The sequence below is a fragment of the Clinocottus analis genome, unplaced genomic scaffold, assembly GCF_023055335.1.
Source record: "Clinocottus analis isolate CAN_PGR_092001 unplaced genomic scaffold, fCliAna1.0.p SCAF_36, whole genome shotgun sequence".
Taxonomy (NCBI): Eukaryota; Metazoa; Chordata; class Actinopteri; order Perciformes; family Cottidae; genus Clinocottus; species Clinocottus analis.
Window position 1 is genome coordinate 788,834 of NW_027176109.1, and position 27,682 is coordinate 816,515.

Here is a 27,682-nt window from a genome sequence, read left to right on the forward strand (position 1 = left end):
GTAAACGTTCATGACTTTAAACCAAATGTTCATGACTTTAAACTAAATGTTCATGACTTTAAACTAAATGTTCATGACTTTAAACCAAATGTTCATGACTTTAAACTAAATGTTCATGACTTTAAACTAAATGTTCATGACTTTAAACTAAATGTTCATGACTTTAAACTAAATGTTCATGACTTTAAACTAAATGTTCATGAGCAAACATTGTGTGAAATGTGTGTGTAAACAGTAAAAAGTGATAAAATGTAGTATTTAAACTAACAATGAGGATTCAAAGCATACAGTAAACCTTAAATGACTCAAATGAATGAGAGACAATAGTTTGATTAAAAGAATAAACATTTATATAGATGCCTGTATGTATGCTGCTGATATTTTGAGCCTCTTGCTTTTAAAAGCAGATTCATTATTTATAACTCAGCGTACATGAACCTCATGAACACATGAATATAACACATGAATATAACACATTTACAGGACTTTGGAGATAGAAAAATGACTTTTCCAGGCCTGGAGATAACCATTTAAAACTCCATGACTTTTCCAGGTTTTTCCAGGACAGTATTGTGTTACAGTCGGCAAGTTGTTACTTTGTTGCACTAAAAAAGTTTCCCATGAACTTCCAAGACAAATTAAACTGTACAGTATGTGCACATATTTATAACCTGTGAAAACACCTCGAGACCAATTAATCTCTCTGAATAACTTAGAAATGAAAACACAACATGTTATGGTCACAACACAAACACACAACACAAACACACAACGCAAACACACGCGCTCCATGACAATAAATGTCCTCATACGTCTTTCTCTGCTGTAAGAAACATAAAAAACCTCCGATGAAGACCTTGATGAAGATTTTAACACGGATCGCTCTCAGAACTCACCGTGGGTTTTGGGGCTCGGCGTTCCCGGTTCGGCTTTGACAGTTTTCTCATGCGATTTGGAGCCGACTGCAGAAGAAACATGAATATGTATTTCAGACAGATGATGAAGACAGCGAGCCGAGCGGCAGAGGAAGAGGAGGAGGAGGATGGAGAAGTAAACACTGCTCATCTGTAAACATGGCGCCCACATTTAACTCTCCCTTCACTTTTTTTTTGAGGGGAGATTTCTTGGAAGCCTTCCTCCCCGCTTCATGCGAACGTTTACAAAATCTCTCAGTCGTAACTTCGGGTTGAAGAGAAGAAGCAGAATTTGCATTTTATAATTAGTGAGACGAGCGCCGGCGTCGTGGCTTCACAGAACGAGTCCCTGCTGCCGCCGCGCCGGCGTCTGGTTCGACTCCACGTCGAGCGAGCTGCAGCGCGAACGCCACGAGGGAGGAATCCTGGAGTCCAGTCTGCACGCCGCCGCCGCACCTCTCTGCACATTCACGCTCTTCCCACAATCCCTCACTCCCTCCTCTCCGTCAACTTGACCTCTGCCAAAAGCCACGTACCTCTGCACACGGGCACCTTGCCGGTCCAGCTGCCGTCGGAGCGGCAGACTCGGTGCTCCGAGCCCCCGGACAGGAAGTAACCTGACTGACAGGTGTACACCAGGGTGAAGCCGTAGGAGGGGAGGTCCAGGCCCAGGACGTCGGCGCTGGCCGGGCTCCTCGGCTGCTTGCAGGAGTGAGCTGCAGAGCAAAGGCAGAGGGCAGACGCTGAGTGTACACACACACACACACACACACACACACACACACACACACACACACAGCTAGACGGGAAGATAATTAAGCACTCGCTTCAGGGAGAAGAGGTGAAGACTGAAAGAGAGACGGGATAGAAGAGAAAAAGATATAACGCACCTTTCACAATGTAATTGATCGCAGGGATCTATTAGTGAGCATATTGATACTTTAAAAGTCTGGTTTCTCCTCCGATATGAATATAAACACTCGTGACGCCGCCGAATTTTTTTAATTTTAGCCTGCGAAAATGTTACCGAGCTCAAATTAGGCTTAAAAAAAAAAAAACAGCAACCGTGTGAGAAGTGTGAGTCATGTAACCATAAGCCTTGGTTTGAAACAACAACAACAAGCAGCAGCACAACAGGAAGGTCTGCTGGCTCATTATCATTCAGCAACAGCTTGAAAGAAGAAGAAGAAGAAGAAGAAGAAGAAGAAGAAGAAGAAGAAAAAAGCCCTTCGGAGTTGTTTTTGTGTTTTTTTTCTTGAACTAATCAAAATGTTTCAAGGGCGAGACGCAGCTCATCGGCGTCCTTGAGACGCGGCGCTGAAGTGGAAGCTGCTGTACGTCTTGTGAGTGTTTCACCATTACCGCCGTGTGTGTGTGTGTGTGTGTACAGCTTTTGCAAGGGCACACACACGTGTGGACACTGGGATCAGGAAGAAGAGCGCCGTGTGTGACATGAGCGATAACAGGAGGCCTGGAGGCCGGACCAGTGTGACCAGTAGGATATGATGTGTGAATCCATTTGGACTTTTCAGCCAATGAAATGATTTAAAAAGCAGGAAGTTTAACATTATTTTAACCGGCGCCTTAAAGGCTCATTACTGTGTGATGCAGAGCACGTGGAAGATGTGCTTGTATTCAATGTGTCTGCTGCTGGTGCAGCGTCACCTTCCTGGTGGAGGTGAGTGATCTACCTGGATCAGTGCTGCTCTGTCCCTCGAGGGTCTTCAGTTCATGTTAAGGACTTATGGATTATTTTACTGCACAATCTTATTGGAACTCAGGCAGATTTAGTGGAGAGAACAAAAGCTGCTGCGGTTACATTCTGGGTTCAGACCCTCTGACCTGTGAGTTTACAAGACTGAACATTTACAAGACTTAACAACATTTACAAGACTTAACAACATTTACAAGACTTTAAACCAAATTTCACCACTTCACACATTTTTCCATTTTTTCACCACTTCACACATTTTTCACAACTTGACCAAATTTTTCACCACTTGACCAAGTATTCATGACTTAAATGTGGTGAAAAGCTGTATTTTAATGGTTTTTAAGCACATAGAGGAGCTGCTTCTGGACCTGAAAAGCTTAGTTCATAAGAAACAGGGACAACAAGTCGTTGCTGCTGCGTTGCTAAAAACACTGTGTTGAGAATACTTAGTTTAATTCCTCGCATCAACAAACTCACTTCAAAACAAAAACATATGCAAATCACAGCGCGCCACCAGGAACTCACGGAGGGGTTGAACAATGGTGTGAAAAACAGAAAAATACATTTCAGGGCTGCGGCGAGTGAAAGAAAACGACGCCGAGCTGCGAGCGAGTCACGGCGCCAAAATCGGTCCTTCGTGGCGTCTCAATGACATCAGAGGTGACTGCGTGAGGAGGAACGGCGGGATGAAGGTTCCTCAACTTCATGGAAGACGAGGAGGCCGAAGATAAGTCTGCATCCAGGAGACGACTCGTCTTCATCGCAGCTACGCAGCCGCGGCAACAAGATGTGTGAAGAAAGAACCGATGCAGGAAACACAAGGTCGAGTGTGGAGGTCACGAGGAGGTCAAGGGCGAGGGTGATGTTTTTATTTACACCGCAGGAGACACACGGCACCATGCCGACGGTTGGAGACGACAACTATGACGACATTTTCATGACTTTAAACCAAATGTTCATGACTTTAAACTAAATCTTCATGACTTTAAACCAAATGTTCATGACTTTAAACTAAATGTTCATGACTTTAAACTAAATGTTCATGACTTTAAACTAAATGTTCATGACTTTAAACTAAATGTTCATGATCAAACATTGTGTGAAATGTGTGTGTAAACAGTAAAAAGTGATAAAATGTAGTATTTAAACTAACAATGAGGATTCAAAGCATACAGTAAACCTTAAATGACTCAAATGAATGAGAGACAATAGTTTGATTAAAAGAATAAACATTTATATAGATGCCTGTATGTATGCTGCTGATATTTTGAGCCTCTTGCTTTTAAAAGCAGATTCATTATTTATAACTGAATGAACATGAACGTCATGAATATAACTTTTGGAAGAAGGACTTCTCCCTGTTATCTGTGATGGAGACCGAGTGCATTAGTTTAGAGACGCAGACGGACGGAGACAGATGGAGGCCGGCGGTTGGAGGCCGGCCGGCTCCAGACAGCTGCAGCGGTCGAGACGACCAAGTTAACTTTTGAGGGTTTCTTTTAAATCTAGTTTGCTGCAGAAGAGATAACGTGAATGTGGACGCTCTGGATCTCTTTCCCGTGAGGGAATCGCGGCTGCGCGTCTCTTAACAAACATTATTAATCTGATAGAACGGTAACGTGCTTAAGATCCAGTGACGCTTAACTCTGACTATCTATTACATCATCGCGTCGATAATCCCCCCCTCCCCCCCGCACACCATATTTTTGCTTCTGCTGGCAGTATAAGATTGGTCGGCTCCTTTTTAAATCCATTTAAGTGGCTTCGCAGCAGCGGAGGAGCATTTAATCACAGAGAAAGCTATTTTTTCAGAGGATTTATGACTGTTTTGACCGAGGGTCAACACCGAGCGTCGGACCTATACAGAAAGCACTCATGCCCAAATACATAACCACGGCTTCCCCAGTACCCGCAATGCATTATGGGTAAGACAGCGCTCTGGGTCGTGCGTGTCCAGCTTCAGGGCTGCACGAGTGAAAAACAAGTTGGAGAAAACAAACGCGAGACATCGATGGACTGAAATGAATTCATCGTGTTGTATAGAAGCGAGATAACAATGTGCTCTGCGTTTATTAACATTGTAATAACTATAATATTGAATAAATCCACCGTAACAAAGACAGTAATCAAGCTTTATAAAGGGCTGGTTCTTTACTAAAGTAATCGCCATGCTGCTAATAGCTATTGCCGGAGTAGCATAATGCTACACGACGGCTTCTTTAGCCGAAATAATAATTTATTGAGACGCTAGAGGAGCTAATTTAACGTTAGCAAAGTCTTTTAATGACGTCATTATGAAAACACAGCCACATATCATCAATGTATGCTTCTCCACTGGCTGTTTTATGACCTTGTCAAGGTCAAGGTAGCGTCCTTTAAAGGACGTCTTTCTGAAGTGTTTTGTGGCTGTTGCCACGTATACGTTTATGTAACTTAACCGATATTTTCCGTGACAGTTTTTCTCGCACACGCGACACATTTTGAAAAGATTATTCATGAAAAAAGTTATTCATGAAATAAGTGTGAGTCGCTATATAATCTGGTGACCGTCAGAGACGAGTCTCTCCAGCAGCAACGACGGGGCGAAGGAGGAAAATCAATATAATTTTTCAAGCCATCGCTGGCGGACCGGAGGCAACGAGCGACTCCTGAAACGCTGCAACGTCAGCAGAGGAGGAGGAGGAGGAGGAAGAGGAGGAGGAAGAGGAGGAAGCTCCCCGGAGTCAACGTAGCACCAAATTAAAATCAAGCCACGCACGAGCGTCACAAGTGTCAGCTGTAAAACCTTAAATGTTTTATGAACACAACCCGGTTGAGATTTTATTCTTTTCAAGGACTTTTCCAGGCCTGGAAATAACCATTTTTAAATGGCTTGAACCCTGCTATTAGCAAAGATGTACAGCGTTAACACACTGAGCATCAGATACTCTTCTCATCAACGCGATGCGTTTCCTCCAGAACGACCATGAAGTCAAATCAACGTCTCTCTAAAACCGTTTACGCCGAACACGAGAACCCTCGTGACAGAAGGACTTAATGAAGTGATGGCGTTTGGACGCATTAGTTTCAGAAGGTGTATCTAATTACCTGGCAGCCGAGTGTTTCCACATTAAAAAGAGGCGGCGTGCACATATTCAAGGATTCACAATGCCTCGAAAACGTCCCACTTTCCCACTAAAACACACACACACAGTCTCATGTGTGTGTGTGTGTCACATGGTGGGGGAGTTATGTAATCCAGGTTACTGGAGTATAATGTGAATCCTTCACTACATAAACAGCTCGAGTGTTGACACTGTAAGAGAAAAGCAAAATGAAGACTTCTCATGAAAGACGTGAAAGGGATTCACAGAGATACTGGATTACGCCACAATTTAGAAAAGCGCTCGGCAAACAAAGCGACAGCATCGGCATCAGCGAGACGCTCGGCTGCAGTTCAAACAGGACGCAGTAATCCCGACCGAGCGCCTCTCTCTCTCAGAGCGACCGGGACGGCAGGTTGATTGAGGCCGAAGCTGCAATCTACCAGCCGGTCAACGAGGTCACAGAGGTCACAGAGGTCACGGCCGGACCGAGCGGGTCAACAAGAGAGAGAGGAGGTGTTGAGGAAAGAGAACAGACTTTGTCAGAGTCTCCGCAATGCAGATAAACGAGGACAAGATGTCAGCGGGGTGGAAGAGGGACGTCGTCACCTTCCTAACATAAGTCATTTAAAAAATAAAAAAAAGATCTCCGATATCCTCAGTTGAACAGAAAATATGATTCAACCTCTTATAGTACAACGGCCTCATGTCAAGAGTGAGGCTTGGGCAATTTTATCTCGCCCAAGTCAAAAGATAATGTGACTTAGGCCGTTTTACAAGCTTTTCAAGAGGGCATTTTGAAGCTAGCATTCAAGCTAGCAATTTAGTTAGCATTTTTGTCAATGAAAATCTCGCTCCAACACACCGTGAAATTGGGGTTATGGGCCGGTGTTCCCGCTAGCTCCCCCGCTACCGCTGCTGTTAGCTCTCTGCTAGCGCTGCTGCTAGCTCCCCGACAACCACCGGAGATAGCGGGATCAGCGCCGACTCAACGCCTGACTCGGGCGGCAGCCGCGGGGATACCCACCGAAGGTAGCACCCTGCTAGCTCCCCGACAACCACCGAAGGTAGCTGGACCAGCCCCGGCTCCACCAGTAGCAGTAGCAGTAGCAGCGGGGAGCTAGCAGCAGCGCTAGCTTGCTGCAGCGGCTTGTAACCCCACTTTTACGGTAATATTAGTGATCGTAACATAGTTTGACCGACATTACAGTATGCTTGTTGTGCAGTGTGTTTAGAGGCTGCTTGTGCACCAGAAAAACCTTAAAAAATGACATTTTAGGGATGTGAAGATGTGTGAGAGAGAGAGGAACCAGCACTCACGGATGCAGCTCGGCTGGATGCCGGTCCAGGTGAGATCCGGCAAACAGAGGCGGGTGGTGGAGCCCTGCAGGAGGTGTCCCTGTTGGCACTGGAAGTCGACTCTGCTGCCCACCTGGCCGCAAACAGACAGCAGCACAAAGTGGAGGGAGTCAATACACTGATGCAGATGCCAATAGGCTCCCAGCATCGCATCTAAAGAGGCTCGGGAAAAGAAAAAAAAATATCGCACACTCAAGGTTTTTTATTTATTTTTTCTTCCTCCTAATGATTATCTGAAGTGTCTGTGGAGGCAGATGGAGAATATTCCTGCAGGCGCCGGGCCCATGTTTGTGTTCACAACTGATGCACAGCAGACATTAGAAAGCGATGGGAGGAATATGGAGACAAACTGCTTTCTGTTATCTTTGTTTTTGTTTTTCTTGCGTTCAAATAACGACTGACACACTTCACACGGTGTACGTACTGTAAGACAATCACAGGCAACGCTAATCTTTGTTTGTCTGCCATCTCACTAGATGACTTATCGTTAGCCATCGGCCCAGTGGACCGTTTAAAAAAAAAAAAACAGCGTCTTACACAGGGACGTTCTCCAGATACCGGTAATGTTGTTCTGCAATGCAGAAAGAAATGCAAAGAGTACAGCCATTACGAGCACTGATGCAAATAATCAGGCTGCTTCTGCTTTCATTTGGGACGAATTTCATATATCAGATATGCTGCCGAATGCTGTGGAGAAATAGTTTGCACTTAAACTTGTAAGTGACACTCTAAGAGCAACAGGGAGGAAATGAAATGAAATACGCCGGCTGAAAGCGTCTCAAGGGAGCGACTGTGCACACACCAATGGTCATGATGTTGTTGGGTTTTTTGAGGTGGAGGGGGATATTTTTTTGTGCGGCCATGATGCATTTTAGCATCGCTCGTTCTACACGGTCGGTCAAACCGCATTAAGCGCATGTTGTTATCGATCCGGACCGAGCCTGTGCACAGGAGTGCGGTGGGTTTTCTTCAGTGCATCCACCTGGGGCCGGCGGATACATGCACCACTGCTTCCTTCCTTGCACCCTCATAACATCATCCAGAGGAATAAATGGTGATTCGACATGGAACATCCATTGGAAAGCGCCCATTCGAAAGAGGACAGGCGACACGGCAGCACAGCTGTGCGCTTTGAACGGCGCGTCGCTCCTCGTGTTCATCTGCCTCAACGAGGCGGCTTCGCTTGGAGGTAAAGAGCGTATGTCTATAAAGCGTGTGCATTGCAGGGTTTAGCTCATTTTTACCTTAAAGCCTGTTGTGTAATTCATGAAGCCGTGCTCAGGTGTCCCTGGATTTTCACAGGTGGTTCTCGTGGGCTCTGGAAACAAGAAGTCATTATCATGATGAGCCGGGGAATCACAGGAGAGCAAAGAAAAAGTGTGAATATGACAGAAGGACAATCATTGATAATGACGAAGCAATTTCTCTCTGGTGTACCATGTACCGGAGGACAATTACTGAAGTGGCGTGGCAACGCGAGCAAGAGCCCTGCCATCTTTTTCGTCTCTTTGACTGTGAATTCCTCGGATATTTGGGAATGTAGACCGAGAGACTTTTAATCATCGGTGAGACGATTTAAATTAAGACGCGTCCGTCTGGGAAAGCGGTTCTTCAACACGTAATGTATGCAGCAGCACTGGGGGCAAAGATTAAGCATCACCCCTGAGGTAACTATATATATATATATATATATATATATATATATATATATATATATATATATAAATATAAATATATATATATATATATATATAAATATAAATATATATATATATATATATATATAAATATAAATATATATATATATAAATATATATATATATATAAATATATATATATATTTATATATATATATATATTTATATATATATATATATATATAAATATAAATATATATATATATAAATATATATATATATATAAATATATATATATATTTATATATATATTTATATTTATATATATATATATATATATATATATATATATATATAATGCCATGCATTCTAGTGATTAAGTTTTACATCAGAGCCAGATGGCAACGCACTGAGTGTCAGAGCTTAAGCTAACCAACTGCTATCATGGTAGCGTTTAAGCTAACCAACTGCTATTGTGTCAAAGCCTAAGCTAACCAACTGCTGTTGTGTCAGAGCTTAAGCTAACCAATTACTATTATGTCAGAGCTTAAGCTAACCAACTGCTATTGTGTCAGAGTTTAAGCTAACCAACTGCTATCATGGTAGCGTTTAAGCTAACCAACTGCTATTGTGTCAAAGCCTAAGCTAACCAACTGCTGTTGTGTCAGAGCTTAAGCTAACCAATTACTATCATGTTAGAGCTTAAGCTAACCAACTGCTATTGTCTTAGTGCTTAAGCTAACCAACTGCTCGTGTGTCACAGCTTAAGCTAACCAACTGCTATCATGGTAGCGTTTAAGCTATCCAACTGCTATTGTCTCAGAGCTTAAGCTAACCAACTGCTATTTGTTTTTTTTTCCTTTAGTTCTTACGTTGAATGAACATTTATGGACCATAATTCAGCCGGGGATGCTACACTTTCATCTTGTATATTTGATTTCACTGTTATTTCACCGAACATATTAACGTGCTCATATCTCATAGCTTGTAGAAAAGACAATATTCTGATATGAGATAATTTAGCGAGCATTACGCCGCAGTCCCAAAACCTCCCTAATGGCATGAAAACGGAGGCCTGATGAACGCGTCGTACCGATGCATCGGGGCTGAGATCCGCTCCAGGTGCCGTCCCCCTGGCACCAGCGCGTGGTCGACCCCACCAGCAGATGCGGGGCGCCGCAGCTGAACGTCACCTCGGACTTGTAGATGAAGCTGCGGCCTTCTCGCCGTCCTCTGGCGGGCGTGCCGGGGTCGCCGCAGAACTTGGCTGCAGGGGAGGAGAGAGAGCAGAAATGATGAAATGAGCCGCGGTTTGCAAACTAAACCCAACGCAGATGTTGAACTCCACTACCCATGCTGCACCTGCCCCTCCTCCTCTGGTTCCCGACTCTTTGCTATCTCTTTCAAACCCGATTACGCGTTGGAATACTGCGGCAGCTAGTCAATTGAATGAAGCATCGGGTCGACTATTCAGCGTTTAATTCACATATAATAAGCTGTGTGGGCTGCTGCTGCTGCCACAACATCAGCCCGATGAGGAGCGCCCTCACTGTTGCTTGTGAGCGTCGATTTCTTTAAAAAAAAAAATTATATTGGATTTATTTAGTAGCAGAGTGTAAAAAAAGTCTTTTCTATACGATTTTGAAAAGTCTTCACGGGCTGAATTATTCAAATTGCATTGACATTGTGCTTGTAACACAAATTATTCTCATTGCACGTGGGCGGATGCATTGACGTCTTTGTCTCGGGATGAATTCGTTTTCAGACAACCAACCTTTCTGTCGAGCGGTGACAGTAGGTATGTGAATATTCATCTTGGCAGCAAAGAGAGGAAGAGGATGAGGAGGAGGGAGTGAAGGAGGTCATGGCACTCAATTTTTAGATCAAAATAATTAGCATGTGAAATATTAATCTCTCTGACAGGGCCCTGAGGTTAACACAACTAGAGCCATCTGCTGCCGCTGTGGCTCCCCCAAGCCTCTGCTATGCTATCGCCTTCATAATGGGACTCTGGCCACCGGCTCGGCAGATGAAGCCCGTTGGATTATCACCGCCGCGCCTTCAAGTTTATCGCCTATAGACGTCAAATGAAATTTGGCTTGAACCATTTTAGTCCGAGTGGCTTTGATGGGAGGCGGTAATGTCTTTAATGTCTGCCGATGTATCTTCCCATCCATCTTGCCGCATATACATCCCCATCCATCAGCCATAACCACACTGATCATTAAAAGTCACTTGTGAAGCTGTAGGAGGTTCAGAAAGGCTCGGTGTGAGAGAGAGTCGCAGCGTTCAGTCACGCAGCCGGAGCGCCGAGGGATCCATCCCATAATAAGGAAGACCGCTCCTCCTCCAGACCTGACATGTGCCGGCTGCGTGGAGGTCTGCAGACGCCGAGATAAAAGTTCTCGCTTACTCTCTTCCCCAGAAGAAGTCAGCAACCAACAAACTGACACAACAGATATCTCGTGTAAAGAAAGAAGAAGATTAGAACCCAGCGCGCGCGGGAACGGAGGAATAAAGCCATTACTGCAAATACTGTTATCTGGGAAACGAATCCTCGTATTCGGAGACGTTTCCTCTCCGAGAAAAGACGTTTGCTTACACAGCAGCTCCCATCGGGGAGAAGAAAGAAAAAACTATGTTCTGTGAGTCCCATCCAGCGGCCCGACGGTTAGTCTGACCGCCTCTGATAGGTCGACAAATAAAAGATGCGACTGCCTGCCTGGATCTGAAATGATAAATGTCACTTCTCAAAGCAACATTGTAGAATTGTGCTTTTGGTATTTTTTGGGGGGAGGGTTGACAACACAGGGCCAAACAGGTGACACACACATCAGTCATAAGCTTCAAGCTGCAGGGAAATAATGTGCTGTTTTATGGATGTATAAGAGAAATGGCCGCCGGCCAAACCAAGCTCAGCATATTTAATGTGTGTGTGTGTGTGTGTGTGTAGGAGTGAGTCTCTCTCTCTCTACATCTATCTCTCAGCTTCTCTTCCCCCGTTCCTTGATGAATTATCAATGCTTTGAAGTAATCAGTATGCAGAGGCCAGATTCAAAGTTGGGATCACAGTCTCGTCTCTGCAGACGCAAGAGCTTCTCGAGACGCTGAATCGTGCACCTCTCTCTCGTGCACCTCTCTCTCGTGCACCTCTCTCTCGTGCACCTCTCTCTCGTGCATTGTAACGTGCGTCTCGGTTCCGTTTCGGCTGCTCAGCGCCATTTAAAAAAAATAATAAAATGCACAGATGCGATTTACGCTGCAGATGCATGGCATCTCCTGCAGTTTTTTGCTGAGCTGTATTTCAAGGAGAAGTGCTGAGTGTGAATTGCAATTATATTCCTAAAGCATACAGCAGTGCAGGCCTACTAAATGTCTAATGATCAGCAAAAGACTGTGGCGGTGAAACACATTTGCACCAAACTGAATGTGCTGCAGATGTGCATGATGGAGCCGATTATTCCTCCTAAATAAATACCAGACCGTCTCATGTATTGACTAATCAGTGGTGTATATCGTTATAGTTGCATCTAATGCACACAGAAACAAGTACTAGCCTGCGGGCACACACACACACACACACGCACACACAAGGACGTCCCATGATGAATGTCTGCGTTTATAAAGTAAATGCAGAGCGTGTGAGGACAGTAATGGTCGGTCCTGTAACTACATTTTAACATCGACGCCAATTAAGGGTTCACCCCTTGAAGGATGACTTTGTGCTTCATAAGGAGCAGCACCTGAGAGAGCGCAGCGCCGGCGCTTTAATACGTAGATAATAGCCTCTTCTACACCAAATATCATCAGCACTTCCTTCCCCTCGCGGCCCCACCATTTATTCACCGTAGTAAACCTCAGTGATTCATCACTTGCCTAGCAGGAGGCTAGCTAGAACAACATGTTTAGGGGAGCCAAGTTCTTTACAGTAGCTGGTTATTGATCACACTGAAATAAATAAATAAATATATATATATATATATATATATATATATATATATATATATATATATAGTGTGTACGGCTCTGTTTGGGTCTATTGTGTGCAGGCATTGGAACCTGTATTGTAGGTCGTAAGTAATGGAGCCATTAAAGGTAATCACTACATCAAAAACAATCCTCGACTGGGACACATTAAACGCCACAGCGCTGCATCATGGGACATTAAAGGTTACTCGCTCACATGGCTGAGAGAGGTTGTTTTTTGTTTTTTTTTGGGGCGGGTGCCGATGCGGAAAAATGATTGTTGCTTGTTGAGGGATGACACGGCTCGTCGTAATTGTGGAAGACAGCAAGTAGAAGAGGAGCATTTACCAAGTGGAACCTGCACAGATGAACCCCCCCCCCTCCTCTTCCTTTTCCCCGGGACCAGAACACAGACGTACCGATGCACTTCAATAAAACAGGCAGTTGGTCACTCAGTAGTGCTGAAGCCAATATCTGATGTGGACAGACAACATCCTTTACAGTTAAGCAGGAGATAAATCAGACAGCAGTGGGCACATTCACTTGCAATAATTGCAGTAAAAGCACAGCGGTGTGGACGTTTGGAAGAGCAAACGGCTATTTGGAGGCGCTGCGCTTCCAGCTGCTCCGTCACTAACACCAGCAACTGGAGCGCAGATGCTGAATACTGAGACGGGACCATGTTCACTGACTGAGTGATGTCACCAGCACCAACATGATGTCACCAACATGATGTCACCAGCACCAACATGATGTCACCAGCACCAACACGATGTCACCAGCACCATCGTGATGTCACCAGCACCAACACGATGTCACCAACATGATGTCACCAGCACCAACATGATGTCACCAGCACCATCGTGATGTCACCAGCACCAACACGATGTCACCAACATGATGTCACCAGCACCAACATGATGTCACCAGCACCATCGTGATGTCACCAGCACCAACACGATGTCACCAACATGATGTCACCAGCACCAACATGATGTCACCAACATGATGTCACCAGCACCAACATGATGTCACCAACATGATGTCACCAGCACCAACATGATGTCACCAGCACCAACACGATGTCACCAGCACCAACACGATGTCACCAGCACAATGTCACCAGCACCAACATGATGTCACCAGCACCAACATGATGTCACTAGCACCAACATGATGTCACCAACATGATGTCACTAGCACCAACATGATGTCATCAGCACCAACATGATGTCATCAGCACCAAGATGATGATGTCACCAGCACAATGTCACCAGCACCAACGTGATGTCACCAGCACCAACATGATGTCACCAACATGATGTTGTAAACTCCCACCTAAAGTTTAGTTATCCATCCGTGTAGTTACAGTCTGCACATAGTTTATATATATATATATATATATATATATATATATATATATATATATATATATATATATATATGCAGCAGCGTGATCAAAAATGTGGAAAAAGCAGCTCCTCAGCAGTCAAACTGCCTGCCTGTATTCACCAGTTCAAGTGGAGATGTTTATAGTGCAGCACAGCTGTCAGAAAAAACAACAACAACTCATCCTTCAGCACTTTGACTGCTGTGCATGAAAATGTTTTTGGGGCATTTGCTTCGATATTCAGAGGAAAACACATGGACTACTTTACCCTTCTTGATGTGACGGATTGACATAATGCCAGACTCACGGCGATGACACGGAGATGCTCTTGATGCGCTGCAGAGGTTATAATTACGCTGGCTGAGATGATTGACGGCCTCCATACAGTGAAAAGCATCAGACGTGTAGTTCCACTCAGACCACCAGCAGCACCACAGCTGGACCGAGGCTGTTTTTAGGATTAGGTAACACTCACTGTCCATTACATTAAAAAAAAGAATAATAATCTCATTTCTGCATATCTGCATGGCTGCTTTAATATATTTGTGTAGTAATTCAGCTTCTCCATCTCGGCCCTGATGGTAAGACGCATGACTTATTCATGACTTTCATTAATTTCATTAACCTCTAAAGGGGCAAGAAGCAGAGTGGGCTCAATACTAATGGGCAGAATGTAAAATAATATGCATATACATGCTCATTATTTTACTCTTCATACATTCACAACCTATTAACAGATAGATTTGAGAAATAACACGTCTTTTTAATTCCCCAAAATACATGTATTTAACGTTTGAACTTTCTTTTACTGGATCATTATGCCTCTCATTATTTCCACTGGCATCTTCAGTAAAACTCCAGAAAGAATCCGATATTTACAGAAGAAAGGCAACAGGAAGCCAGATTGTGAGCATGAGTTAAACATTTTAAATGCTTGTTAAACACTTCAGACAGGTACTTTTCTTGATTTTACATCTTAAATTCACATTTTAATTAAAGGCTCTTTGCATATAAGATACATAATCATGTGTTACATCAAAAATTGCAGAACAATCTTAGCTCTCTACATCTTGTGAAAACATAACTTTACTCAAGTGGTAGAACGGTTTTGATGAATAAAATTAGTTCACCAAAGGTCTTATGTTCACAAAAGCAGAGAAATATATGAATAAAATGGTGTTAACATGTAAATAAATGTCTAAAACCACATTTTTTATGATCGTTTTTTGGAGTAGAAAAGTGTTCTTTCTCATCTTTTCACCCAGATGATAACAATAGGACTCAGACATCCTCATGGGGTGTGTGCAGATGAACAATGACCATGACAACAAGAGAAGAGGTCCAAGTCAGCCCAAACGACCGCGTTAGAGACAGAAACCTCTCCAAGATCATCTCCGTGTAAAAGCATAAGCTTCCTCTCCAGACCTCCATATCTACCATAACCAGAGAAAGAACAAAATGGCGACTCACGCAGGCACTGCGGCAGGTCTCCGCTCCACGAGCCGTTGCCGGTGCAGGTGAGCACGGCGGGGAAGGACAGCTCGTAGCCGGGCAGGCAGCTGTAGCTCACGCTGGTGCCCCAGTCCAGCACCGAGCCCTCCAGCAGGCCGTTGGGGACGGGCGGAGGCGGCCGACACGTCACCACTGTGGAGGAGGTACAGCGAGGACACACACAGTCAAACGAGATCAGCTCACGGTAACGCAATCAATGCACAAAGTAGGTCCGGTCCAGTTTGAGTCAAGACCAGGATCCAAAAGGGAGATGAAACCAAAGAGAGAATCAACATCGGAGCAAATAATTGCTTTATTAACGCAAACAGGAAGGCGTCTGAAGTGGATGAAAGTTAAATCCTTGGTGGTTTCGGGGCACTGTGCACACACTGGACTGTGTGAAGCGCTTTTTAACAGTCGCACTGAAACGATCTGCTCTGCCCGCTGGAGAATTTAAACAAATGAAGGAAAACAACGCGTTCAAAGTCAGTTTTATTTGTCAATTCTTCCATTTGTGCAAACATGCAGAAGATGTGACATCATGTTTTCTTCTGTGCGACAAAGTGAATGTAATGAAGAGCAACAACAGTTCAAAGTTAAAACATACAACATATGAACAACATGCATTAGGAAACTATAAGACTATAAGTATGTGTTATAGCAGCAGTCACACATGAAGGTAAATATGTATTTGTGGACACGAGGGAAGAGGAAATCCTTAAAACAGGATTTCATTGCCTTGTGGTTTCATGCGTCCATCAACCAGACAGTTCTCCTCCATTGTGGTCCAAAATGTCATGAAGCCATCATTTCATCCATTAGACATTTGTGTAATTGTCATAATTAGCTCATGACAAAACAACATGTTTTGTGAGGTGACAGTGACCGTCATAATCTAAAGGTTAAATAGTCCTTTATCGTCTCAAAATCATTCAGAACGATGGAAGCTCCACGTCAACATTCATCCATTCATACATTCATACACTGATGGAGGTGGAGAGGAAGTTATTATCCACGTTGAATAAACCAGACATCGATTTGTTCATTTCATGATTATTCTATTCAATCTTTTGTGTAAATTGTGCTTTAAAAAAATATTTATCATTGTTTTACTTGTATATAAATGCTGCTGTAACGAAACAATTTCCCTTTGAAGGATTAACACATCCATCTATCTAAAAGATGTAAGAATGATCTTTCTATCTACATATACATCTAAATATCTGTCTATCCATCTCAATATCTATCTAAAATGTATCTAAATATCTATCTAATATGTATCTATAAATGTATGTGTCTATAAATGTATCTAAATATCTAATATGTATCTATAAATGTATGTATCTATAAATGTATCTAAATATCTATCTAAAATGTATATATAAATGTATGTATCTATAAATGTATCTAAATATCTATCTAATATGTATCTATAAATGTATCTAAAGATCTATCCAATATGTCTCTATAAATGTATCTAAAGATCTATCTAAAATGTATCTAAATATCTATCTAATATGTATCTATAAATGTATCTAAATATCTATCTAACATGTATCTATAAATGTATCTAAATATCTATCTAATATGTATCTATAAATGTATCTAAATATCCATGTAATATGTCTCTATAAATGTATCTAAAGATCTATCTAAAATGTATCTAAATATCTATCTAATATGTATCTATAAATGTATGTATCTATAAATGTATCTAAAGATCTATCTAAAATGTATCTAAATATCTATCTAATATGTCTCTATAAATGTATCTATAAATCTAAATATCTGTCTATAAATGTATGTAAGACGCTTCAGGGTTGATTATCTTGCCAAAGGACCAAACCTGAGATATTGAATCTGCATGAATGATCATAGGAGCTCCGTGTGGACGGACGACCCAGAGCCTTTAAACACGGCCGCTCGGTGCTGATGAAACAAACTGAAGCTTTTTGGTGCAACTGGAGGAAAACAGACAACGTTAAAGCTGGGAGGTAATTATGAGGATTTATGTGGATTTACAGGGATCTGGTGATATTCTGGGTCTTTTCTTTTCTAACGGAGATTTGAATAAATGGAGGTGGCGGTGATTATGACAAGAAGGGCACAGGAGTTAAAAGGTGTTAAACATTTTAATGAACACTCTTTTTTATTAAACACATTGTTTTATCTTCCCATTTAAAGCCACTAAAGGGACTAATCACAGCTTCCTTTAAGATAAAACAGGCTTGAAGTTAGTTTCTACCGTCGGATAAACAACCAAATGTGTTGTCAAACTGTATTATTGCACCAAGTGCTTCAGATTACTGGCAATGCAAGAGTCACACATCGCCTGTTCTCCATAATGTGGATGATTTTCAGCCCAGATAATCTGTGTTTTGACTGGGTGAGGTTGGTCTGTCGTTTGCGTTTGGGGTATACTAAATTATTTCTCTAAGAAATAACGGGACATCACACTTTCTGTTCGACAAATGTAATAAATGAATGCATAATAAAGCTCAGAGTTTGTTCTGACACACTTGGAGATGAACCCGTGGGGGATGCAGATGGGATATGGGTTTTAGGGATGTGAATAAATTATAGCAGTTGTTTTAAACCATTACTATCCTCCCTATACGCCCCATCATTTCCCCCAATACTCAATTTTTTTTTTTTTTAGACGCTCACGCCTGAAACACTCAAACAAAGATCTGCCATTTGGAGTCGGGCCGTTGAGCCAAGTCTCCAAACTGTCTGGCAGGATCAGATGTGTCGTCTTCAAATCCAGTTACTTAGACCGTTTAGCACTTTGGCAGAACAACAACATTTGTGTTTTTTTGTACCAAATACACAACATAATGGCAGATCATAGCTCATATTCAAATACACATCTTTACATACTTTACCAAACGCTTACAGAACATTTGTTCACATCAGTGTTATCTGTTTGTCCGATAACTTTATCTGATACTAACCTCTGGAATCAGGGGTCATTTTCCTTTATTTTACATAATTTCTTAAATTCACCTTCTTAAAGGCACTTGTGTATGACAGTATGCCTTCTTCTTGCTTTACAATGCTGAAGCTTCAGTAAGAGTGAAGCACATTACTGTTGCATTTCCAGAGGACTGCAACACCCACCTGGAAACCAGCACTGGTGCTACTGTTCTAAAGTTGAAGGTATATTTATGAACTAAAAACCTCATTGCTGGTGACCAAAAGGGCATTTTGTTTTTTTAGATTAAAATGGACAAACTACGATGCATAAAGACAACAAAGAAAGAATCAGCTGGTAAAATGAGCAGATAAGAGCACCGTGAAAGTCAGGTTATAAGCCGTTACTACCTTTAGTGGGTGTCCCCACTGTAGCAAGCTAGCGCTGCTGCTGCTAGCTCCCCGCTAGCTGCTACTACTGCCCGCGACCCCACTGTAGCAAGCTAGCGCTGCTGTTAGCTCCCCGCTAGCTGCTGTTGCTGCCTGCGACTCCACTGTAGCAAGCTAGCGCTGCTGCTAGCTGCTGCTACTGCCCGCGACCCCACTGTAGCAAGCTAGCGCTTCTGTTAGCTTCCCACTAGCTGCTACTGCCTGCTACCCCACTACGAGCCAGGGCCGGTCCCGCTACCTTCGGTGGTTGTCGGGGAACAGAGCTTTAGCGGGGAGCTAGCATAGAACTAGCGGATGGGCTAGCTGGCTACAGCGGGGACACCCAACCGGAGGTAGTGACGGCTTGTAACCCGAGTTTTACGGTGAAAAAAAGCTTTGGTTCACCCGTCTGAAGCCGGGTTTGCTCTGCGCCGTGGCTTACAATTGGAGCGTCTTGTGTTAGAATCAATATCAGGTGGCCACAACTTTCCTGCCAACTTGTTTTTCTCGACACAACAACTTACAGTAAATGTGGAGCGAGCCACTGTGGAATATTCACTCTCTCTCCAAGGTGGAGCCATCTTTTTGTTCTTGTTTGGCAGCGGATCCAAAAACATTTCCGTATGGACGCTTTGTATACAATATATATATATATATATATATATATATATATATGCTTTAGATGCTTGCTATATTTGGAGAAAATATTGAGGCCATGATTAATCCTGAATAAAAGCGGAAGACACAAAACATACCGATGTTTACAATCTGTTTTTTAATGCTTTGTTTGTTAAAGTAATTTTCCTTTTCAAGTTCTTGAGAAGGAACGGGTTCACTTGAAATTGTTTCTCTTTGATGTTAATGAATTAGTAAAGTGCGCCTTCACTTTGGGATTTCCATGTTGTTGCTTTGGAGCCCTGGAATAAAAATATAAATAAAAAAGGCACTTCATTCTGAAACACCTCTCTAAAATGCCCAGATGGATGTTGTAAAGTGGAAAGTTGGTGTGTGTGTGTGTGTGTGTGTGTGTGTGTGTGTGTGTGTGTGTGTGTGTGTGTGTGAGAAAGCAAAGAAGGGAGAGGAAAGACAGATGGAGGGAGAACGTGTCAACACACATGTGCAAGTAGGCAAATTACGCTGATTAGAGGGGGAAGGCCCACTAATCCCATAAGCACTGCATCAGAAATTACTTTAAATAAATGAAAAAATAAAAATCCCCCCCCCCCCCCCCCCCCCCCAAAAAAAAGGGGAGGCATGGGTGGCAGGCAGAACCGGATGGGAAGTGGAGAGTGTCCCCATTTTCCTAAGTAGCTCTAAGCAGCATTAGAGCCTCTTAGCTGAACACGCCAAACCTGGGATTCAGACTGAATCCTGGCCGGGCGGAGGCTTAGGATTTGTCATCGGCAGCGTGTTTATGCCGCGGCCATCACCGACGCATACGCATTATGTTTAAAATTATGCACAGCAGAGTCGGCACGCGCTTTGTCTCTTTCCTCCCTCTTTCCCCCCCCATCTCTCTCTCTCTGGTCGACTCACATCGTCGCATCATTCAAACCCTCCGTGACAAGATGACGGATGCTCCGCATCAAGATGATTTAAAAAACGGCTCGCCCCGCCTGAACCGCCGCCGCCGCCCCTTCAACTTGAACCCAATCATGCAAAAAAAAGGGCAACCGATCTGATCGGGACAGCCATTGTTTTCAGTTTCAGAAAGCCAGCGGAGGGAGAAAATAGATATTTTCTCTCGGCCTCTTTTCCTAAGACCTCTCGCTGCGTAGGCTGTCAGAGGGAGATGATAAAAAAGCTGCGATTACCAGCAAGCTGTTGTACTGCTCGTCCTAGATATCGTCTTAGAAAGAGGACCGAAAGGAGATGAAGTGAGCAGCGGCGAGGAGGAAAATATAAAGCCTAAAAACATCCAAACTGCTTTTTAATACCCCCGTACACACACACACACACACACACACACACACACACACACACACACACACACACACACACACACACACACACACACACTGCGTAATCGAACTCCTCTCTCTTGCCTTTCTCTTATTTATGAAGTGCTACTGGAGGAGTGCGAGCAGGAGACGGCAGCAGGGACCCGGTGGCTCGATGACTCGTGCGCTCAGGTCAGCAGCTCGCCGCCTACACTCGGGCAAGGTGTATGCACGAGAGACACTTGTGTGATTAAATGTCGCCTCGTGCTTGTGTGTGTGTGTGTGTGTGCACGGTGGGAGTTAGCGAGCGCCTCGAGGACGCCTCGCCTCTGGAGTGTGCGCTCCTCTCTCCACGCCGCCCCCTTCAAGCGGAGCGGCATCGGGCGGCTGAGCCGTTAGCGGTAGCTGTCAAGGATTAGCGCACGGAGGTTAAGAGCTTCACACACTTTTTTTATCTATACACACACACACACACACACACACCAGCACGTGCTGTGTGTGTGTGTCTCTGTTGAAACCTGCCTTGGTAACAGCTGTGCAACGTGGATCCGTCAGCCTCAACATACCACAGAACAGAGAGCATCAATAATGTAACGCGCCCATGAAATATTACAAATAAGTGTCAGTTTGGATGCTGTGAACATCTCGTCCTGGTGGAGCCCGACAGAGAGCGGCGTCGAACCAGAGCGCAGTCAGCGAAGGAAAAGGTCACGACACGGACGACTTCAGGTCAATGACGTCATCCTGAACACGACATAAAGAACCTGGAGTTCAGGGTCACACACAAACGTTCAGGTTCTCCTCAGGTTCTCATGGAGGTTCCTTCATTTGTAAGAACTAGAACAGACTCTTCTCTTTTCCTGGACATTTTAAGGGTTTTCAAGGATTTTCAAGGAATTGTTAATTTTTTTAAAGGAATTTCAATGTTTAAAAAAAAAAAAGGTTTCAAAATGTTTTTCACAGGTTTTCAAGGGGTTCCGTGATTTTAAAGGAATTTCAAGGAGTTTCAAGGAATTGTTAAGGTACACAAAATGGGTTTTAAATGATTTTCAATGTTTTTACGGGTTTTCCATGATTTCCCAGGCTTTTAGGAATTTCAAGGATTTTCAAGGAATTGTCAGATTTTTTAAGGAAATTCAAGGTTTTGAAAAACATGTTTTTAAAATGATTTCCAATGTTTTTTTATGGGTTTTCAAGGGTTTTCCATGAGTTTCAAGGTTTTTCAAGGGGGTTCTACTCGTCCATTAGTTTTTAAGGCGATTACAAACACAAAGTACCATCAGAACCCTGATAGCTGCTGGAAATGAGCCTCACACAGCTCTGTAGATACACATTAACATTAAAACACATGAACAATGTAGAGAGTGTGTTTCTGATTCATTTCATGTTGTCTTCATTGAAAAAATCGGTGCTTTTCTTTGAAAAATAAGGACATTTATTTAAAAGACCCCAATCTTTTGAACGGTGGTGTCTGAGCAGTAAACGTAGAATTTAGTCCAAAAACAATCCTCGTTCCCTCGCTCCCTCGTTTCCTTGTTCCCTCGCTCCCTGCCTTTCTGGAAGTGCTTCTTCTTCTTCCTGTAACTCATCAGCTCATATTTCTTCCACCTGTTGATGCGTCCGTCTCTCTCGGCCTCTTAATTCTCTCTCAGTTAATGTTTTCTCTCTCTCTCTCGAGGCCGATTCAACATCCGGCTTTCTTCTCTAAAACCGGTGCATCGGCTCTGGGAACAGTTCCTTAGCAACAGTAAGTCACCGTTTGCTTCGTCGGGCTCTTCTTCGCTTCTTTCCCTCCTCTTTCCTCCGCTGTACTTTGGAACAGTTTGCCGCACAACTTAATCCTCCCCCGATACTCGCTGCTGGCTGTCGATGGCAGACATGCTAATCTGTGGCGCCGCTCGGGCGTCATAACTCAGGGAGTGATGTCGCGCTGACGGCTGAACAGCAACTATAAGTCCTCTTACTGGATTTTATTAAACTTTGATGTTAATCAAGCCCAGCGAGCACACACACAGGTTTGAGAGGGAGGACGCCAGTGATTAACTATTGCAACGCAATTACAGGGATCCTGCTGAGACGGAGAGGACTCGTTAGCCATCCGTCATCAGCGTCAGAGCGACTTCCAGCCTCGGCTGCTCGTCACCGCAGGTGCACGTCGACTGGAGATGCCGGTGAACTCGTTCGGGTTTAAGGGCTCCATTTTTTATACACATTTTCATCTTTTTTTGTGCCTGAAATCCAACTGAGAAACTGTGGAAATGTAAAAATATAGAACCGCCTTTGACTCATGTGGATGTCGATATTTACACACACATATATATACGCCTGCATGTGCATTTGTGTGTGTGTGTGTGTAGTCGTTCAACCCGATGAAGTGAACAATATGACACCCTCTGCCCACGCAGCGAAGGTGTCACCTTCCTGCTAATCTCATTAGCTCCCAGGCTGCAAGCGTGTACTTCATATCCTGCGCCGGCGTGCCAAGGTTGTTTCCAGCGGCGTCTTGACGGTTATCAAGGTTGACCGCTCTGCTCTGCGTCACGTGCATGCACGCACGCACACGTGTGTGTGTGTGTGTGTGTGTGTGTTTTGTGGCCGCCCCGCCTACCTTTGCACGCCGGCATGGTGCCGCTCCAGGTGCCGTTGTTGGTGCAGGTCCTGGTGACGGCGTTGTCCGGCGCTCCCGTCATCACGTAGCCCAGCTGGCACGCCAGCGTCACGTTGTGGCCCACCGCCGTGTCCTCGCCGAACCGCAGGCCGTTGGCTGGAACGCCGGGGTCGCCGCAGGTGATCACTGCAGGTCGGACAAGAGGAAGACGTCAGAAATCAGACAGACGGCACCGACACGAATGCACGAAAGAACCACATCACATGTTTATTGCATCTAAGCTTTTTGACTATTTCTACTAAATTATTAAATGCTCTGGTTTGAGTCGCCAGTGAATGTAATAATATTATTGTCATTTCTGTTCGGTCTCTTCTTTTCATATGCCTTTTCCTGGCTCCCTCTTCAGGCACGATTAGTCCAAAAGAAAAGCAGATGGCCGAGTGTTGGCCCACTTCGTTGTCGGGTCTCAACCCATTGCCATCTCTAATGTGACTAAGTTGCCAGCTTCTATTCCATTGCTTTTTTTTCCAAACCCCTCGTTTGATTTTGGAGCCCTAATTTGCGCCTACGTTCCTTGACGCCTTCACCTTCTCGTAAGACGCCAGTTGGATGCGTACGGGCCGTCCCCTCGCTTAAAAATCTGGTGCCGTTCGCCAAAGACTTCAACACTTGGACGTCTCCATCGTCGCCGGGTGAGAGAAACTTTGCATCCCGGCGCGAAATATCAGAGAGCGGGATCTCCCGCTCTACACTGATGCTCCCGCCATCAATCTACAGCATTAGCATACGGCTACAGCATTAGCATACGGCTACAGCATTAGCATACAGCAACAGCATTAGCATACAGCTACAGCATTAGCATACGGCTACAGCACTGACGGGTGGGTGCAGTGATCTTGTGAAATGGATGTTTCCTGCATCGCCGTGACGTTTTTTGATGGTTATTTGTTCTAAACCCCCTCAGAGGTTCCTGCCCTGTTACCTGTAATCCATCAAGACCTGCGTTGTGTTGAGGGTCACTAAAAATCACACAGACACATTTTCACCACTCAGGTAGTAAAGTACTGAAAGGGTCAACAGAAACAATAATATACCAAGTTACCACGTCATATTAAGTGTTTACATGTTACGTTGGAGAATCAAACAACAAAATATGATTTTTATCATGAAAGTAAAATCAGATATTCAACAAACTTGGTTTTTTATACATTTGAATGAGAAACAAGCATTTTGTTGCTTGTTCAAAGTCAGTTCTACTGGATAAAGTTTGCAATAACAGACAGATAAACAGATAAAACACCTTAAATAAAAATAAAACACAATCAGGAACGATAGTGTAAAGAAAGACCAAATATTGCTGTTAAAAGTTAAAATGTCCTCCACGGGAAACGTTACTGAAGTAGAAGTATTTAAGGAGAAAATGCTTTTAAAGTATAAAAAGTGACTGTTAGTAATATTATATATTAAAGTATGTGTGCAGGTCTTCACTGTGAAGGTGGAGCAGCTGTGTTTTGTGTATGAGACTGAAACTAGTGATTATCTTTATTATGGATTCATCAGCTGTTTATTTTCTTTATATTTATCACATTTTTGTGCACGTAAAACCATCATAATTACCCAAGTGACAAACTCAACATCCAAAATTACAATCATTCCAATTAAATTCAAATTATTAAAGTAATTAAAAAGAAACGCTGCAGCGAGTTCACAGAGTTGTTTAAGTGCTTCAATTTAACAGTGACTTTATTATTATGGTTTACCCGTATGTATATTCTCACTAGTGTTACGGCACGGCAGCACTTAAACCTGGTGGATTGGTTTGTATTGATATATTTCTGTTTTACGTCTGCTGCCACAGTTATTGATCCATGCTGCAGGAATCTGACTTCTAATTGCACTAAATAGGCATTTACGACGTCTTCATGTAATCCCTCCCTTCCTCCCTCCCTCTCTCTATCCCTCCCTCTCTTCCTTCTTCCTTCCCTCCTTCTCTCTCTCCCTCCTTTCCTCCTTCACTCCCTCCCTCTCCCTCTCTTCCTCCTTCCTTCCCTCTGTCCCTTCCTTCTTTCCTCCCTCCTACGACGGCGGCGTCAGCGTTTCAACTCGAGGGACGAGAGGAACACAGAAAACTAAAATCTAGAAAAGTAGATGTGGATCAACAGGATCAGAGCAAACAATCTGTTTCCTGTTTACTTTGTTCGCTGCTCTCTGGCTTCACTTCACGGTTCACCGTCTCTAATTCTTTAACATGCTCTGAAACTTTCACTTATCAAACATCGAGAGAATTAAAACAAAACTTTCTCCCCTCGAGTCGGCCGCGAGGCTTTGATCCGGTGACCTTCAGGATCGATGACCCGCGAGCCGGCAACATGATTACCTCCTAATGAAGGAGCCGATCTCGGCATCTTGTGGATGTTGATGTCCCTGAACTGACCACTAAACTCTGACGGGAGGCGATGGCGTACAGGAGGAGGACGATGAGGAGGATGATGATGATGATGAGCGAGCTGAACAAAAAAGAGGGAAGAAATAACTCTAAAAACTACAAACAATACAATTTAAAAATCTCTCCCTCCTTCCTTCTCCCTCTCCCTCCCTCCTTCCTTCCCTCCTTACCTCACTCTCTCCTTCCCTCTCTCCTTCCCTCTCTCCTTCCCTCCCTCCCCCTCCGGAGACTAATTTCACTCCAGAATTGAACATCAGCCCACACCATTCATCTTTCCTTGTGATTCAATAACAAGCAAAAAGAACGAGGAAGGAGGAAAACGGTGATTTCCAGAGAGAAGAACAATGTGTAATTTTGTTTGATAGTCACCCCGGTGCAAATTGAATATAGATTGGCATACTTCTTAATTACTGCAAGGCTCATTTGCTGAGTACCAGACAATACAAAATAAAAAGTGCCTGACAGTTCTGCAGGAAGAGAGACGGCTCAAAACAGATTCATGTGCCATTTTAGATCTTATATCCTCTATTTTAGCACCGCTGTTGATCAGAGCGCCTGCGTTAGGTTTCCTGACGAGGACGTGAATGATCAGCGTACCAGCGCCCAATCATCCTCGTCCTGTCTGTAGTTATTTAAATCAACGATAACGTATTCAGACACTGCCAATGCTATTTATTTAAATTGTAGTTATTTGTTTATTTTGCAGACAATGCACACTAATCCACAGTAAAACTGTAAGTGAGGCAGAGTTAGCCAGAGAGGCTAATTTTCATCTGCCAGATTGTTTTATGGCAGACTGAAATTATAAAAATGTCCATAAAGATAAAGAAACTCAGACTGGTCGATAGACAGTAACGTACGACTAAACTAATCACATCAAGATGAAAGAGTACCGAAAGTACGCCGTCAAAGTCGGGTTATAAGCCGCTACTCCATTCTGTGGGTGTCTCCGCTAGCTCCCTGCTGTAGCCAGCTAGCGCTGCTGCTAGTTGCCAGCTAGCTCCCTGCTAGCTCCCGACCAGCCTCGGCTTCATGCCGACTCGGGCAGGAGGGACGCGGGCAGTAGCAGCAGCAGCTAGCGTGGAGCTAGTTGCAGCAGCGATGAGCTAGCAGCAGCAATGAGCTAGCAGCAGAGCTAGCTTGCTACAGCGAGGACACCAAAAGGAGCGGCTCGTAACCCGACTTTTACGGTCAGCACATAAAACGCTGGCGGCTCATGAAATACATCAACAATAAACAAGACATATTCAATAAGCAGGTGTAATAATGTAGGTGTATCCATCGTGTGACCGAGCTAACCGCTGCGCGTGAAACTCACTCGTGCAGTTGGGCGGCATCCCAGACCACGTGCCGTTCGCCAGACACTGGCGTGTTGGCGAGCCGGACAGGAAGTAGCCCTCCATGCAAGAGTACACGATGGAGTGGGAGAAGGTTGTGCCGTCCAGGCGGGAAATACGTCCGTGAGCAGGCGTGGCCGGGTTCCCACACTGCACCGCTGCAAACACAGGAGAAGAGAGAAGAGAGAGAAGGTGAAGGTCAACAGTGTAAAAAAAAAAGTAATGGATTTTCTATTTTCCATATCGGTGATTCACAATCCGACAGCTGGGAGTCTCCGAGGCGGCTGAGAGATGACTTCTGAAGGTCTCCAGGTGATTAAAAAAAAAAGAAAAAGGGCCGTGAAAAATATATTCCTTCCATATTGTGTCAATAGTAATACTTATTTATGAAATAAAAGCTGTTTTTGCTTTTGACCCGATGTTATATTTGTAGTTTCTCGACTCGGTCCGATAAA

General features: G+C 43.9%; 1 protein-coding gene across 1 annotated transcript in view; it reads right to left on the reverse strand.

The window, feature by feature from the left end:
- LOC137799537 (CUB and sushi domain-containing protein 3-like) overlaps positions 1 to 27,682 on the reverse strand; it is a gene marked incomplete at its 5' end in the record, with an annotated part of 388,544 nt that overhangs the window by 8,865 nt on the left and 351,997 nt on the right. Inside the window, 8 exons of the mRNA XM_068596333.1 lie at positions 897 to 962; positions 1,451 to 1,630; positions 7,032 to 7,143; positions 8,315 to 8,388; positions 9,801 to 9,974; positions 15,534 to 15,707; positions 23,445 to 23,630; positions 27,209 to 27,385. Coding sequence (XP_068452434.1) covers positions 897 to 962; positions 1,451 to 1,630; positions 7,032 to 7,143; positions 8,315 to 8,388; positions 9,801 to 9,974; positions 15,534 to 15,707; positions 23,445 to 23,630; positions 27,209 to 27,385 — 1,143 coding nt within the window. The remainder of the gene's footprint in view (positions 1 to 896; positions 963 to 1,450; positions 1,631 to 7,031; positions 7,144 to 8,314; positions 8,389 to 9,800; positions 9,975 to 15,533; positions 15,708 to 23,444; positions 23,631 to 27,208; positions 27,386 to 27,682) is intronic.